Source organism: Rhinoderma darwinii, chromosome 5 (genome assembly GCF_050947455.1).
Source record: "Rhinoderma darwinii isolate aRhiDar2 chromosome 5, aRhiDar2.hap1, whole genome shotgun sequence".
Classification (NCBI taxonomy): domain Eukaryota; kingdom Metazoa; phylum Chordata; class Amphibia; order Anura; family Rhinodermatidae; genus Rhinoderma; species Rhinoderma darwinii.
The window spans coordinates 35236485-35254449 of record NC_134691.1 but is presented as its reverse complement, the minus strand read 5'-3'; the positions used below and the strand labels follow the sequence as shown (position 1 = coordinate 35254449).

General features: G+C 42.0%; 1 protein-coding gene across 1 annotated transcript in view; it reads left to right on the top strand.

Moving 5' to 3' along the window:
• Nucleotides 1-17965, top strand: part of PKHD1L1 (PKHD1 like 1) — a 134504-nt gene that overhangs the window by 10247 nt on the left and 106292 nt on the right. The window contains exons 3-9 of the mRNA XM_075825819.1: nt 1399-1488; nt 4710-4972; nt 7825-7913; nt 9910-10069; nt 10195-10327; nt 10665-10808; nt 11298-11455. Of these exons, the coding sequence (XP_075681934.1) occupies nt 1399-1488; nt 4710-4972; nt 7825-7913; nt 9910-10069; nt 10195-10327; nt 10665-10808; nt 11298-11455 (1037 nt within the window). The remainder of the gene's footprint in view (nt 1-1398; nt 1489-4709; nt 4973-7824; nt 7914-9909; nt 10070-10194; nt 10328-10664; nt 10809-11297; nt 11456-17965) is intronic.

Below are 17965 nucleotides of genomic sequence, written 5' to 3'. Positions count from 1 at the left end.
GGACTGTGATTTGCCTATCAGTAGTGACTGGCCAATCACAGCTCATGCCGGCACAGGACCACTTTGATTGGTCTTGTGCCGCGAGTCCTGCTCGGCAACTGTCTATGACAGTTGCGATCAGGACGCTGTCACCATGTCTGTTGACATGGTGACAGTTTGAAGCTTGGGCGTAACTGTATGCCTTATTGCGGGAAATCACTTTGATTTCGGACGTACAGTCACGGCCAATCGCAGGAAGGGGTTAATGGGATTTTTAAAAAAAGGAACAAAAAAATAAATAAATAAAAAAAGTCCCAAAAAAAAGTCATTATTTTGCATAAAATATATTTTATTGCCCCTACAATAAATAAAAACAAAAAACCTGCACATATTAAGCATCTACACAACCGTAATAACCTGATGAATTAATTTAACAGGTTATTTAGCGTGAAATGTGAACGGGATAAAAATAAACAATTCTGAGAATTGCTTTTTCCTATATTCACGCCATAAAAAATAAAAAAGTTATGGCTGCTGAAATTCAGAGGGGCAAAAATAGAAAAAATTTAGCTGGTCCGGTCATTAAGGGGTTAACTATTGAGCTACAGCTGCGGTCCAAATGAATACCCTAAGGGTATGTTCACACGCACTATTTACGGACGTAATTCAGGCGTTTTACGCCTGGAATTACGGCCGAAAATACTGCTTGAAAGCGTCGGCAAACATCTGCCCATTCATTTGAATGGGTTTTACGATGTACTGTGCAGACGGTCATTTTTTTTACGCCCCGATGTCAAAAGACTGCGTGTAAAAAAGACGCCCGCCCGCGACTGCATGTTACTTCTTGGGACGTAACTGGAGCCGTTTTCCATTGACTCCATAGAGAAACAGCTCCAATTACGTCCGTAATGGACGCTGCGAAAAACGCCTGCAACATGCCATTACGTCTGAAATTCAGGAGCTGTTTTGACCTGAAAACAGCTCCGTAATTTCAGGCGTATCGGACGTGTACGTGTGAACATACCCTTAGGCTTCATTTACATCTGTGCTAGGGCTCCGTTCCGTCTGAGCTTTCCGTCGCCCTGACAGACACAAACGGAAACCGTCGTTTTAACGGAATGAATACCGTAGACGGAACGTCGGAATGGAGCCCTAACGGATATGTGAACGGAGCATAAGTTGCATGTAATCTTGTGGACTTCCATTGTTACTCAAGAGTTAAAATCAATTAGTAGCGTGACAAGTAGCTCTAGATGTAGCCCTGACCTAACAAAAGGGAAATTAGAGGTAAATTGTAAGCTATACTTACTGTGTCTGGAACTCATTTGGTACAGTGGCTATGTCTATTATATATATATACACAACAATCATGGCTCAGTGGAAGTAACTTTTTTATACTCATGTCTAATTGTGTTACAGGTCAGGAATGCCTTATTCTTGGATTGACAGATACAACAATAACTTGTAAGACTCCGCCACAGCCGCCTCTTCTGCCTTCACTCTTCCCAGGTACACACAGTCTAAAATGTTATATACAGTAAAATTCCCTTAGTCCAGAATTAATCGGATCAGATGAAATTTTATATATCACAAATTATTGGACAGTCATAGAAATTACACATTCATTCACTTAGGCCGGATTCACACGAGCATGTGCGTTTTGCGCGCGCAAAAGGCACTTGACAGCTCCTTGTGTCAGCAGCGTATGATGCGTGGCTGCGTGCTTTTCGCGCAGCCGCCATCAGTATGACACTCTGTTTGTATGTTTGTAAACAGAAAAGCACGTGGTGCTTTTCTGTTTACATTCATACTTTGACTGCTGTTGCACGAATCACGCACGTCCGACGGAGGTGCCTCCGTGTGGCATGCGTGATTTTCACGCACCTATTGACTTCAATGGCTGCGTGATGCGCGAAATACGCACAAAGAACGGACATGTTGTGAGTTTTACGCAGCGTACACACTCTGCATGAAAATCACGGACTGTCTGAACTGACCCATAGACTAATATAGGTCCGTGCGAGGCGCATGAAAATCACGTGCGTTGCACGGACGTATATCACGTTCGTCTGAATAAGCCTTCAGTCTAAGAGGAGTCGTACAATGTGCCACATTTGATTAATGCCTGCACCATTTTTAGGTACAAATTATTGCTTTAAATGTACGCTGGTCATAAGGTAACATAAAGAAGAATAAAATGTCTAGAAAATTGCATCAAAATTATTATGCCACATGCACTATTTTTATAAATACAGTGCACTGTGCGCCATATTTGCCAATTCCTAAAGGAGCATACTGAGGATACTAAGGGTATGTTCACGTGGCAAACAAAAAACAGCTGTAAAATACGGAGCTGTTTTCAAGTGAAAACAGCCTGTGATTTTCAGCCGTTTTTTATGCATCAGGCATTTTTTACGGCCGTTTTTGGTGCTATTTTTCTATTGAAACAATGAAGAACGGTTCCAAAAACGGCTCAAGAAGTGACATGCACTTCTTTTTTACGTTTTTACAAACGGCGCGTAAAAAAATGCCCCGTGGGAACGAAATGCAGTTTTTCCCTTGAAATCAATGGGCAGATGTTTGGAGGCGTTCAGCCCCTGTATTTTCAGCCATTTTTCGGGGCGTTTACGGCCCGAAAAACGGCTGAAAATAAGCCGTGTGAACATACCCTCACAGTCATTGTCTGTCTGCGGCTAAGTAGCAAATTACACTCGGTGTGAAGTCACGCCCCACATTAGCGTGTAGATACACCCTGAACGAGATCTGTATTTTTGGGTGGATAGGTGGCAACCCTAGATCCCACCCTTGGAACTAAATATACAATTCCTGAACAGACCCTAAGGGCGGGTTCACACATAGCGGAATTTCACTTAAATTCCGCTGCGGACACTCCGCAGCGTTAATCCGCAGCGGAGCCGTTTCTCCATTGACTTTCACTTTAATTTAGCAGTGTTCGTTTACACGATGCGTACAATTCCGCTGCGGAGCATAGGCTGCGGAGCGGAATTTGGTGTCCGCAGCATGCTCTGTCTGTTGCGGAGCAGTGGCGGACTGGTTGCGGACTCATGGCGGAATTTCTCCATTGACTTCAATGGAGAGTCAAAATTCCGCAATGAAGTCCGCAGATCTTATGTGTGCTGCGGAGCGTATTGTTTTTACTACCATGACATTTCTTCATTCTGGCTGGACCTATGTATTTCTAGGTCTACAGCCAGACTGAGGAAGTCAATGGGGCTCCCGTAATGACGGGAGCGTTGCTAGGAGACGTCTGTAAATAGTCACTGTCCAGGGTGCTGAAAGAGTTACGCGATCGGCAGTAACTGTTTCTGCACCCGGGACAGTGACTACCGATCTCAATATACATGTATCTGTAAAAAAAAATATAAGTTCATACTTACCGAGAACTCCCTGCGTCTGTCTCCAGTCCGGCCTCCCAGGATGACGTTTCAGTGTAAGTGACGGCTGCAGCCAATCACAGGCCAAGCACAGGCTGCAGCGGTCACATGGACTGGAGCGTCATCCAGGGAGGTCGGGCCGGATGCCGAAAGAGGGACGCGTCACCAAGACAACGGGCGGTAAGTATGAATTTCTTTGACTTTCACTAGGGAAAGTGCTGTCCCTTCTCTCTATCCTGCACTGAATAGGGAGAAGAGAAGCACTTTTCCTGCAGTCCGCAGCGGCCAGTCCGCATCAATTTTCTGCACATTTTGTGCAGATCCGCTGCAGAATCTGCAAAGCAGATTCTGTGCGGCATTGATGCGGACAGTTGCGGAGGAATTCCGCCATGTGTGGTCATGCCCTAATTCTGTTATGTAGGAGTAGTCGAGTAAGGGATGCATCACTGCATAGTTGGACAGATTTGACAAACAGGTAAACAAGGTGACAAACCCTTAAGTTGCCATAATGGCAGCCATATTGGTTAGAAACAACAAAATTTGATCAGCACATTCCAACAAAATTAAACAAAACGTGTATACAGGTGCAAGGAAGCCTAAGGTCTAGTTCACACTGAGTATTTTGGTGCTGTTTTTGACGCAAAAAATGCCTGAAATCGCCTCCCATTGATTTAAATTAAAGGCGGAGGCGTTTTTCTCCCACGAGCAGTAAAAAACGCTCGCGTATAAGAGAAGCGACATGCCCTTTCTTCGGGCGTTTCCGTCTCAGACCTCCCATTGACATCAATGGGAGGCAGAGATTGCATTTGTCGTGGCGGATTTTGCCCGCAGCGCTTAATTCGGCTTAGTCCCAGTTCTGGGTGTACGAGCAGTGTAGGGACCCACCTTTAGAGGTTGCCTTGTCGTGGCAGGTGGGTTCCCACAGTTTGATCAAAATGTGTGCTAAGAACCTTCCTATTGTAAGTAGATTCAGCAGCAATGCATATTTATTTTATAGTGTTTAGGTGGTATTAGTGTTCGCAGAGTGCGGTCGCCATTTTTGGATATTGTATTAGTTAGAAGTCAGCTTCCCCAGAAAAAGATAAGAAATTTTTAACAGCTTGACTGAGGATGACTAATATTATGCCTCATGTAGAAAGCAAAGTCAAGTACACGGACCCTGTTTGGCAGCACATAGGGTCCCTATCCGATCATGTGAGTGTTATATATTTGAGACGCAGGGGTCGTTGCCAATTGTCTTCTTTGTTAATGTTCCTCTTGATTCCACAATGTCTGATCTTTATTTGTGAATTGTTTATTTTTCAATTGGCTTTTTTTTTATATATTTTTTTTTAGGAAGCCGAGGACTGAAGCTGGAGAGGTGGAACGTCAGTGTTTCACTGAATGATGCACTAAACTTGAATGAAAATTCCACAGGCTATGCTGGTTCTTCTTGGTTTGATGGTTCATTCAAATCTTGGACTTTGGCGACCAACGCCTTTGTCGCTCGTTTCAGTGGCTTCTTTGTACCTTCAGAAACAGATTATTACAATTTCTATATAAAGGGATATGATAATTATGCTCTGTACTTCAATGAATCGGGTGACCCTGCAGGAAAGGTACTAGAATCTATAAGTTTGACTGTATATGGCTTGCGTTTTTTTTATTTTTATTATTGATTTGCATCTATTGTGTGCTAAAAACACATTTATCTAATTGGGTTAGAGAAAAAAATGTTGCTTCATTTGGCTTCTGCAGCTGGCATGTACAGTGAAGGAAATAAGTATTTGATCTCTTGCTGATTTTGTAAGTTTGCCCACTGTCAAAGACATGAACAGTCTAGAATTTTTAGGCTAGGTTAATTTTACCAGTGAGAGATAGATTATATTAAAAAAAAAAAGAAAATCACATTGTCAAAATTATATATATTTATTTGCATTGTGCACAGAGAAATAAGTATTTGATCCCTTTGGCAAACAAGACTTAATACTTGGTGGCAAAACCCTTGTTGGCAAGCACAGCAGTCAGACGTTTTTTGTAGTTGATGATGAGGTTTGCACACATGTTAGATGGAATTTTGGCCCACTCCTCTTTGCAGATCATCTGTAAATCATAAAGATTTCGAGGCTGTCGCTTGGCAACTCGGATCTTCAGCTCCCTCCATAAGTTTTCGATGGGATTAAGGTCTGGAGACTGGTCAGGCCACTTCATGACCTTAATGTGCTTCTTTTTGAGCCACTCCTTTGTTGCCTTGGCTGTATGTTTCGGGTCATTGTCGTGCTGGAAGACACAGCCACGAGCCATTTTTAATGTCCTGGTGGAGGGAAGGAGGTTGTCACTCAGGATTTGACGGTACATGGCTCCATCCATTCTCCCATTGATGCGGTGAAGTAGTCCTGTGCCCTTAGCAGAGAAACACCCCCAAAACATAATGTTTCCACCTCCATGCTTGACAGTGGGGACGGTGTTCTTTGGGTCATAGGCAGCATTTCTCTTCCTCCAAACACGGCAAGTTGAGTTAATGCCAAAGAGCTAAATTTTAGTCTCATCTGACCACAGCACCTTCTCCCAATCACTCTCAGAATCATCCAGATGTTCATTTGCAAACTTCAGATGGGCCTGTACATGTGCCTTCTTGAGCAGGGGGACCTTGCGGGCACTGCAGGATTTTAATCCATTACGGCGTAATGTGTTACCAATGGTTTTCTTGGTGACTGTGGTCCCAGCTGCCTTGAGATCATTAACAAGTTCCCCCCGTGTAGTTTTCGGCTGAGCTCTCACCTTCCTCAGGATCAAGGATACCCCACGAGGTGAGATTTTGCATGGAGCCCCAGATCGATGTCGATTGACAGTCATTTTGTATGTCTTCCATTTTCTTACTATTGCACCAACAGTTGTCTAGACAAAACAGATAAAAACAAGGACATTTATGCAAAAAACACCGAAAAAAGGCCATACTTACAAATGGACACAGCCAGGTCAGAAACGCTGATGAAGGCGAGTGAGCAGGTGCTTTAAATAATAATAGCCACTCCCACTAGTCTTGAGGGGAGTGGTATGTGGTGCATGGGATGTGTAGTAAGAAATAATAAATGAATAGTGTATGTGCAAGTGTAATAATGTAAGTGAAATATAGGGGGCAGTAATGAGTAAAGTGCCTAAAAAATAAATGAATAATGGGATGCAAGTGTGTGAAACATGGAGGGATAGTGTGTAAGTCATGAGGCGCAACGTGACTAGCCAGTTGTCTCCTTCTCACCCAGCGTCTTACTTATGGTTTTGTAGCCCATTCCAGCCTTGTGCAGGTCTATGATCTTGTCCCTGACATCCTTAGAAAGCTCTTTGGTCTTGCCCATGTTGTAGAGGTTAGAGTCAGACTGATTAATTGAGTCTGTGGACAGGAGTCTTTTATACAGGTGACCATGTAAGACAGCTGTCTTTAATGCAGGCACCAAGTTGATTTGGAGCGTGTAACTGGTCTGGAGGAGGCTGAACTCTTAATGGTTGGTAGGGGATCAAATACTTATTTCTCTGTGCACAATGCAAATAAATATATATAATTTTGACAATGTGATTTTTTTTTTTTTATATATATAATTTATCTCTCACTGGTAAAATTAACCTAGCCTAAAAATTCTAGACTGTTAATGACTTTGACAGTGGGCAAACTTACAAAATCAGCAAGGGATCAAATACTTATTTCCTTCACTGTATATACGTACACTACATAGCAAGCTACAGAATGACGTTCACTAACAAACAGGGGCATAGCAACATAGAGTCGGCCCTGTACCGTGCCCATCCCCCCTAGATCGAACTCACCTTCACCAGATTGGATTTTAAAAAAAAAGTGCACTCACCGCTCTTGTCCTCAAGGGGCGTGCCCAGGATCGCCTCAGACAGCTAGATCGGGCCCTAGCAATGCTCTGTGCCGCTGCGGATACAAGGTCAGCATCAGGACTTTATAAACAACACAGCAGCAGTCCTCGTGTGCTGCGTTGCATACAAGGTCCTAACGCGGCCCGGTGACGGGACCTTGTTGGCGCCAATGCGCAGAACTTTGCCTGGGGCCTGATGTGGTAGTCCGAAAGGATCCATGGCAGTTCCCCATCGGGCCTCTTTTCCCTGCGGGCCCAGTCACGGTCGCACCCTTTGCAACTGCGATCGTTGTGTGTCAAACTCTTTGTTCACAGTAGTATCATGGCTTCTGTTCTTAACCAAACTATGACTGGTATGATGGATCCATTTTCAAACGGATCCTAATCATTCCTGACAAATCCCATTGACCTACATTATAATTAGGCCCATCAGGTTTCCACATGGGTTTTGGCTGTAGACCACACCCTTCTTGCTGTCAAAAACAACATAGCCCCCAATGGAATGGAAAACAAGGCAGATGTGAACAGAGCCTTACTTGTCACTTGTTTGGGTTCTAAGTTTTCTTTTATTTTCATCTATTTCCCTATAACAGGCCAGGATTGCCTACGGCTACTACTCAACTTCTTACTTTTCATATACATATCAGAAGTCAAAGACTTTTTACCTCCAGAAGGACAAACCGTAAGTCAGACTATAGGATTATATTAATTATATTTATATTGATGATGTGATTTTACTCAACTTCAGTTTTACTATGACATTTTATTCACATTCTTGCGGGCCTAGGTCAACATCTGCTCAGCTTACTTTGGTGATTTGAATTCTGGGAAATCTACTTTTTCCCACAAGCACTGTACAATAGAAAAAAACTAAGGCTGGGTTCACACGACCTATTTTCAGACGTAAACGAGGCGTATTATGCCTCGTTTTACGTCTGAAAATAGGGCTACAATACGTCGGCAAACATCTGCCCATTCATTTGAATGGGTTTGCCGACGTACTGTGCAGACGACCTGTAATTTACGCGTCGTCGTTTGACAGCTGTCAAACGACGACGCATAAATTGACTGCCTCGGCAAAGAAGTGCAGGGCACTTCTTTGCAACGTAATTTGAGCCGTTCTTCATTGAACTCAATGAAGAGCAGCTCAAGATATACGAGCGTCATAGACGCCTCATATATTACGAGGAGGAGCATTTACGGCTGAAACGACGCAGCTGTTTTCTTCTGAAAACAGGCTGTCAGTTCAACCGTAAAAGCCAGCTAGCGTGTGAACATACCCTAACTGTCCCACTGCAGTATAGCAGTTTAGCTAGGCTGTTAGTAATGTATCTGACAAGTATGTCGACTGTTTCCAATAGTGACTAGCAGAATTATGAATGCAGCTCTGGACTATAATACAGGCTGTCTGAGATAAGTAATTTTACGTATTTAGAATATGACTCAGCTTTTTATGTAGATTTATTCTATATGTAAACTATAAAATGGTACTCAAAGTCGGACATACCCATTGAAGGGGTTGTACAGAATAAGAAAAACATGACTGCTTTCTTCTTAAAACAGTGCCACATATGTCCATAGGTTGTTTCTGGTATTGCAGCTCAGCTCCATTGAAGTGAATAGGTCTGAGCTGCAATACCACACACAACCAGTGAACATATGTGGCACTGTATCTGGAAGAAAGCATCCATGTTTTTCTAATACTAGATAACCCATTAAAGCTATATCTTACCACTTGGTCCTTGCATTCTGAGTCCAATTCATTTACCATCTCCAAAATACTTCTGCCACCTACCAAATATTGGAGTGATGGTTAATTCAACACCTGGTACGTACTTGTACGAACTGACACACCATGCTCTCTAGCAGGGTGTGTCAGTTCTCCTATCTTCAACATGCATTGTATATCCACCTCTTGTATAGTCACCTTTCCATTCACTCTATGCCTGGATGCTGTAGAAAATAGACAGGCAGGCAGTATATATATATATATATATATATATATATATATATTCCCTCTTGGCCAACAGGGACGTCAATATTTGCCACCAGCCATTCGCTAATATATAGTGTGCCCTGACTGGGATACCCTGCTCTCTACAGTAGCAAAGAACTAAAGGGTTATTCTCATCTTAGACATTTAGCACCTTTAACATTGACACACATTTTGTTCTTCAGTCAGTTCAAATAAAGTTTATCATGGCAAAGCAACACTTATACTCTAAGGATATTTTCTTAGAACTCTGCATTGTGCCATTCCTCTGTTATTCCTCCTAGAAATGTATGAATAAATTGACAACTGGACATTACAATTCTACTCAAAATAAGGTGTTCCTACACAGTCTGATACTAACCAATCAGTGCTGAATGTCTCAGACGGTGTAGGGACATACCCTTTAGGCAAAGGGATAGTAACATCCAGCTGTCAATGTATTCATATATTTCCAGGAGAAATAACAGAGGAATGGTATTTGGCAGACTTATAAGAAAAGATGCTCCAGAATTGTTATTTCACGGACAATACGAGTATTTATAAAACAGTTGGGTCCGGAATGCCGACAGACCCTCAGGGGATTATAACAGATATCAATAGAGACGCTACAATGTAGACTACATAACTGAGAGGCCTGTTTAATGGAAGTGAAATGACCTTTTTGGCACTCTGGTTTTTCTTACAGGTGTTACTTTGAAGCGTATATCCAAAATGTCTATGGACAGTCGGCACTTGATGTTGGCGTTTACAAACGGCAGAGTTCCTACACAGAACAGCAAACACCTGACGCAGTGAATGAAATACAGGCCATACAGTCACAGAGTGCTGCCGTTCTAGAAGAGCAGGTGTGTGGTATATAACGCCTCCTGTATTGTAGAAGTCGTCTCCTCTTGTATTCGGCATCATATAATAAATACGTTTTTACTGAACTCGTGTTGGTCACACTGACATTTTTCTATTTTGGTATAAGGTTATAACTGTGCAGGACTGGAACACAACTCAACAAGCAATAGATGAAGTTCAGACAATTACTGTTACCAAATACTGTGATTCTCCATGTCCCACCATGTATTACAAACTGATCCTTAACAATGAAGAAACAGGTATAGTTTTATCAAATCTATCTATCTATCTATCTATCTATCTATCTATCTATCTATCTATCTATCTATCTATCTATCTATCTATCTATCTATCTATCTATCTATCTATCTATCTATCTATCTATCTATCTATCTTCTTCTCTCTTCTCTCTTCTCTCCTCTCTCCTCTCTCCTCTCCTCTCTCTTCTCTCTTCTCTCTTCTCTCATATCTCTCTCTCTTCTCTCTCTCTCATATCTCTCTCTCTCTCGCTCTCTCTCTCATGCATACAAACTGTGTCAATGTTGCTCAAAGCCTTTTCATACCTATAAATTATGTATTATCCATTTTATTTTCTAGATCTACTATCAGCTGATGCGACTGCTTCTGAAATTCAAGCAGCATTAAATAAACTATGGTCCATACAGCCAGATACAGTCAACGTTCAACAGGAATCCTCCAGTACAGTAAATGTCTATAATGTGACGTTCAATTCACAAAGAGGTGAATAAAATCGGCACAAATTCTAAAACAAGCTACTACATCATACTCTTTTACATGGTCTTTTTTTTAAGGGTTTAGTAAATTCTTATAGTGGTCGGAGCTCTGTTTTTCTGATACAGAACTCCAAATCTCCTGCTTCCCTTCAGACAACAATCTGGTTGAAAGCTAATTTTATGCCTGCCTGCAGCCACCACTAGAGGGTGCTCACTGCACAGGGATTTATACTGCTAAAAAAATCAATCAGTATGCAGTGAGCTCCCTCTACTGGCCACAGGTGTTCTTTTTTTAACAAATTTTTTTCCACTGAACTTCCCAGAAGAGGGTTTCCCTAGTAGGAAGATCCGCCGATGCTATCCAATTTGCTTTGTCCAATGAACAAGAAAGCCATGTTTCTTCTGAATTTTCATACATAAGGGACAGTAGGTATAACTTTATGATGTCATTATTGCATTATATACTATGTAATAATGGTATTAATGATCATTTTAGGTGATTTTCAACTTCTTTCCTACGAAATTCTGGGTGAAAGCAACATCACAGTGAATATTGAAGAGACATCTAAAGGCGTTCCTAACATGGAGACCTTCACTTTAGTGTGGGATAATATTTACTCTCCCGCTGTGGCAGCAAACGCGTCTTCTGCAGAGGTCAGTAGTAGTTATCGGACACAGTCCACGGTCTTTACCACTGATCACTCTACAGCATATTCACTTGTATGCCTCTGTAATGTGCTGCAGTTCTCATAGTAGATGCATAATGTTACTATAGTTTATACTGCGAGGTCCATGCATAGGCACAGAACACAGGTCCATGCCTGTGGGCAGCCGTATAAGGACTCAGGCACACATCCATGACCTTTTATATAGTTACATATAGTTACATAGTTACATAGTTACATAGTTACATAGTATTACATAGTTACATAGTTAGTACGGCTGAAAAAAGACACATGTCCATCAAGTTCAACCAAGGGAAGGGAAAAGGGAAGGAAAAATTTCTACACATAGGAGCTAATATTTTTTTGTTCTAGGAAATTATCTAACCCTTTTTTAAAGCCATCTACTGTCCCTGCTGTGACCAGCTCCTGCGGTGGCTATTCCATAAATTCACCGTTCTTACTGTAAAGAAGCCTTGTCGCCTCTGCAGCTTGAACCTTTTTTTCTCCAGACGGAGGGAGTGCCCCCTTGTTTTTTGAGGGGGTTTTACAAGGAACAGGATTTCACCATATTTTTTGTATGTGCCATTAATATATTTATATAAGTTAATCATGTCCCCCCTTAGTCTTCTTTTTTCAAGGCTAAATAGGTTTAATTATTTCAATCTTTCCTCATAACTTAAATTCTCCATGCCCCTTATTAGCTTCGTTGCTCTTCTTTGTATTTTTTCCAACTCCAGGGCATCCTTTCTATGAACTGGAGCCCAGAACTGAACTGCATATTCTAGATGAGGCCTCACTAATGCTTTGTAAAGTGGTAATATTACATCCCTGTCCCGCGAGTCCATGCCTCTTTTAATACACAACAATATCCTGCTGGCCTTTGAAGCAGCTGATTGACACTGCATGCTGTTATTGAGTTTATGATTTACAAGTACACCCAGATCCTTCTCAACAAGTGAATCCGCCAGTGTAGCGCCCCCTAGGACATATGATGCATGCAGGTTGTTGGTACCCAGATGCATAACTTTACATTTATCTACATTAAACTTCATCTGCCAAGTGGACGCCCAAACACTTAGTTTGTTTAAATCTGCCTGCAATTCATGAACATCTTCCATAGACTGAACTATATTACATAGCTTGGTGTCATCTGCAAAAATAGAAATAGTGCTATTAATCCCATCCTCTATATCATTAATAAATAAGTTGAATAATAGTGGTCCCAGCACTGAACCCTGGGGTACACCACTTATAACCGGTGACCATTCAGAGAAGGAATCATTGACCACAACTCTCTGGATACGGTCCTTGAGCCAATTCTCAATCCAATTACAAACTATATTTTCTAAACCTATAGTCCTTAATTTACCCATTAGGCGTCTATGGGGGACAGTGTCAAATGCCTTTGCAAAGTCCAAAAACACTAAATCCACAGCGGCCCCTCTGTCTAGACTTCTGCTCACCTCTTCATAAAAACAGATTAGGTTAGTTTGACAACTTCTGTCCTTAGTAAAACCGTGCTGGCTGTCACTTATAATGCTATTTATTGTCACATAATCCTGTATATAGTCCCTCAATAGCCCCTCAAACATTTTCCCCACGATGGATGTTAAGCTTACTGGTCTATAATTACCCGGGGAAGACCTAGAGCCCTTTTTGAAAATAGGCACCACATTTGCCCTGCGCCAGTCCCTTGGCACTATACCAGTCACTAGAGATTCTCTGAAAATTATGAAAAGGGGGACAGAAATAACTGAACTAAGCTCTTTAAGAATTCTAGGGTGTAAACCATCTGGTCCCGGGGCCTTGTGCACATTTATTTTATTTAATTTAGCTTGGACCATCTCTACATTCATCCAATTCAGTATATCAACTGATATATTAACAGCACTGGCACCGGCTACATCAGCTGCTCTTTCTTCAGTTGTATATACAGAGCTAAAGAACCCATTTAGTAACTCTGCCTTCTCTTGATCCCCTGTGATCAACTCCCCATTACCATTATCTAGGGGTCCTACATGTTCAGACCTTGGCTTTTTTGCATTTATATGCTTGAAGAATTTTTTGGGATTTGTTTTACTATCCTTGGCCACCTGCCTTTCATTTTGTATTTTTGCTAATTTTATTACATTTTTACAGATTTTATTAAGCTCTTTATATTTTACAAAGGCTACAGCTGTACCCTCAGATTTGTATTTTTTAAATGCCCTTTTTTTGTCATGTATTGCCCCTTTCACAGAAGGTGTAAGCCATGTGGGGTTTAATTTGAGTCGTTTATACTTGTTACCTATAGGAATACATTTTGCACTATAATAACTCAAAGTAGATTTGAAAATCTCCCATTTATCATTTGTTCCATTATTTGACATTAGTTCTTCCCAGTCTATATCCTGAATTGCAGCCCTCATCCTGGGGAAATTGGCTTTCTTAAAATTAAATGTTTTTGCCCTCCCAGCCTGCGTTTGTTTTTTACAGTATAGGTAAAATGTAACTATATTGTGATCACTGTTACCGAGGTTTTCACGAACATTGACATTCCCAACAAGCTCTGCATTATTAGAAATGACCAGATCCAACAGAGCTTCACCTCTAGTCGGGTCTTCCACAAACTGGCCCATAAAATTTTCCTGCAACAGGTTGAGGAAATGTCTCCCCTTTGCAGTTGAAGCCGAACCATGACACCAATTAATATCCCGGAAATTAAAATCTCCCATTATCACTACAGTACCCGCCTGTGCAGCCCGCTCCATCTGTTTATATATCTGACCCTCCATCTCCTCAGTTATATTGGGGGGTCTATAGATTACACCAAAAGTAATTTTTTCAGTGTTTACCTCCCTTTCTAGTTCCACCCACAAGGTTTCAACCTCCTCACAGTCTTCACCCACTATTGTCTCTTTCACACTCGCCTTCATATCACTTCTCACATACAGACATACACCACCACCTTTCCTATTTGTCCTGTCTTTCCGAAAAAGTGTAAAACCCTGTAGATTTACAGCCCAGTCATGTGAAGAGTCCAGCCATGTTTCAGCAACACCAACTATATCTATATTTTCTTCCAGTAACAAGGCCTCCAGCTCCCCCATTTTGCTTGCTAGACTTCTGGCATTTGTGAACATACACTTTAACTTGCCTGTCAGTTTTTCACTTTTATTATCAGAAATGTGATTTGACATTAATCGGTCCTTTTTATTTACACTGATGTTTTGTAACGAAAGGATCTCCTTATCTTGTTGTCTAGTCCTCTCCCCACATTCTGTTTCTCCCCCCACCAATATAGTCTGACCCCTCTCTAACCTGGCTACCCCTTTTTTTTCTACATTGACCTCCCTCCTCAGCCCTAGTTTAAATACTCCGCCACCCCAGCTAGAATTCTCTCCCCCAGCACAGCGGACCCCCTTCCATTTAGGTGCAAATCATCTGCAGAATACAGTTTGTACCCCAATGAAAAGTCAGCCCAGTGCTCTAGGAACCCAAATCCTTCTCCTCTACACCAAGACTTCAGCCATGCATTTAACTCCCTAAGCTCCCGCTGTCTTTCCTGTGATGCGCATGGCACAGGCAGTATTCCTGAGAATACAACCTTGGAGGTCCTTCCCTTCAGCTTGTAGCCTAGTTCTTTAAAATTATTCTTGAGGCTCCTCCACCTACCATTTATTCTGTCGTTGGTACCGACATGGACCACGACAGCTGGATCATCACCAGCCCCTCCCAGCAATTTGTCCACCCGTTCCACCACATGCCGAACCCTGGCACCAGGGAGACAGCAAACCATTCGGTTGAGGTGGTCTTGGTGACAAATAATTCTATCCGTCTTCCTGATTATAGAATCCCCTACGACTATCAATTGTCTTGGCTTACCTGCATTACCATCCCGCCGACTACTAGCTGGGCTGTTCTCCTGGCTGTTAGGGAGATCAGTATCCACTAGGGCTGCCATTTCTGAGACTGACACCCTCGCATCATCACCCAACTTGGCAATTTTGCCTGGAATGTCAGAAACCGGATCGGCCTTCATTGTCTTTGACCCCTTTATACGGCCACAAAACACTGATCCGCAAAACATGGACCGCACGCTGATGGCTTCCGTGTACAGTCCTTTTTTTTTTACATACCTTTGAATAGAATGGGAGACACTGGTCCGCAAAAAAGGACAGAGGAATAGTACCTGTTCTATAATTTGCGGAACTGACACATGGATGTGAAAAAAAACGGAAGTGTACATAGCCCCATAAAAATGAATGGGTCAGTGTGAATGAGCCCTAAGAGAGGGATACTGGTCTTCAGGTTCAGCGCTAGATTATAGTTTGACATTAGAAGTTGATGCAGTAGTCTTTATTCAATACTTATATAGGTGTAATGCTATGTTGTAAGTGCTGATAGTAGTAGACTTAGTTGGGATCTTCAGGAATCTGCAGGATAGTGGACGGGACACTGGAACAGAGGCCAAAATATGGGACTGTCCTTTTGGAACCAGGACACATGGGAGGCATGCCTTCTCGTTCTCGGATGCCCTTTTTTATGCATGTTTGTAATTTTGATCTGTCCTGCAGATTATTTCACTATAAAGGGGTTCTCCGGGCATTTTATATTGATGTCCTTCGTTTAGTATAGGCCATCAATATAAGATCGATAAGTGCCTTTTATAATACTGGTGGCAAAAGGTGCCTTTGGGCTCCCTCAGACACTAGGGCCCGGATTCAGCTGCTATGTCTGCACCACCTATAGCTACACCCCAGATGATTGTCTTTCATGCAGTATAAACCCTTTTATGTAATTCACACTAATACAAAAATCTATTCCATTCTCGGTGGCTCGTCGCAACTTGGTAATGACATCTGATAAACTCTTGGATAGGTTTACTGATAATAAGGACCCTGGTATTAGGTCCCATTGTACCCTCCCTGATAATTGAGGATATTGGGTTAACAGATGTATTGAGAAACTACAATGCTGATGGAGCTATAAACTTCCGTTATCAACCTGGGTCATAATGATCACAAACCGGTCTCTTCCTAAAAGATAGGATGAATGTCCCTCTTATCCAGACCTGCTATTGCTTGTACATAGAGTACAGCGGGGCCAGTCACATGACAAAGAGTCGTATCGTGATCAAAGAAAAATGTGCAACCAGAATTCCAGTCCCCCAGCAGCGCTATTAAAATCTATGAATATCTCAGAATCAGCGTGACGGGGGACCAGAATGTATATTAGCGAGTGTACTCACATACTGCAAGGAGTACATTGCTAATCATTTTTGGTCTCCACATAACCCCTTTAATTCTTTCAAGAAGGTTTTGACTTTGGTGATGTTCTCAGAATAGTCATCAATCGGTAACAGCTGCTAGTAGGCGGCACAAGGATTATGTGACCCCTGTTATGGAGAAAGGTGCGGGTCCCAGAGCTGGAACCCACATCTATCCGGTGGATATGCCATATATGTCTAAGAAGGATATTGCCCTTTGGTTGCATGATGAGGAGCATATACATTCTGATCGCACAGGAATTACCAATGTGACCGCGTGATCAAGAGCTGGGCTACAACTGTAATACACAGCCGCAGCCCCACTCTAACGGCGGAGATCAAAAACCAATGATCACATCATACAATGCAGAGACTGCCAGGGTCCCTTAAAGGACCCTAGGGCTATCTGTTCATATTAGCAGTTGTTAGGGAATACACAAACTCTGTGTGTGTGTGTGTGTGTGTGTGTGTGTATATATATATATATAAATATATATATATATACAGTGAAGGAAATAAGTATTTGATCCCTTGCTGATTTTGTAAGTTTGCCCCCTGTCAAAGACATGAACAGTCTACAATTTTTAGGCTAGGTTAATTTTACCAGTGAGAGATAGATTATATATATATAAATAAAAAACAGAAAATCACATTGTCAAAATTATATATATTTATTTGCATTGTGCACAGAGAAATAAGTATTTGATCCCCTACCAACCATTAAGAGTTCAGCCTCCTCCAGATCAGTTACACGCTCCAAATCAACTTGGTGCCTGCATTAAAGACAGCTGTCTTACATTGTCACCTGTATAAAAGACTCCTGTCCACAGACTCAATTAATCAGTCTGACTCTAACCTCTACAACATGGGCAAGACCAAAGAGCTTTCTAAGGATGTCAGGGACAAGATCATAGACCTGCACAAGGCTGGAATGGGCTACAAAACCATAAGTAAGACGCTGGGTGAGAAGGAGACAACTGTTGGTGCAATAGTAAGAAAATGGAAGACATACAAAATGACTGTCAATCGACATCGATCTGGGGCTCCATGCAAAATCTCACCTCGTGGGGTATCCTTGATCCTGAGGAAGGTGAGAGCTCAGCCGAAAACTACACGGGGGGAACTTGTTAACGATCTCAAGGCAGCTGGGACCACAGTCACCAAGAAAACCATTGGTAACACATTACGCCGTAATGGATTAAAATCCTGCAGTGCCCGCAAGGTCCCCCTGCTCAAGAAGGCCCATGTACA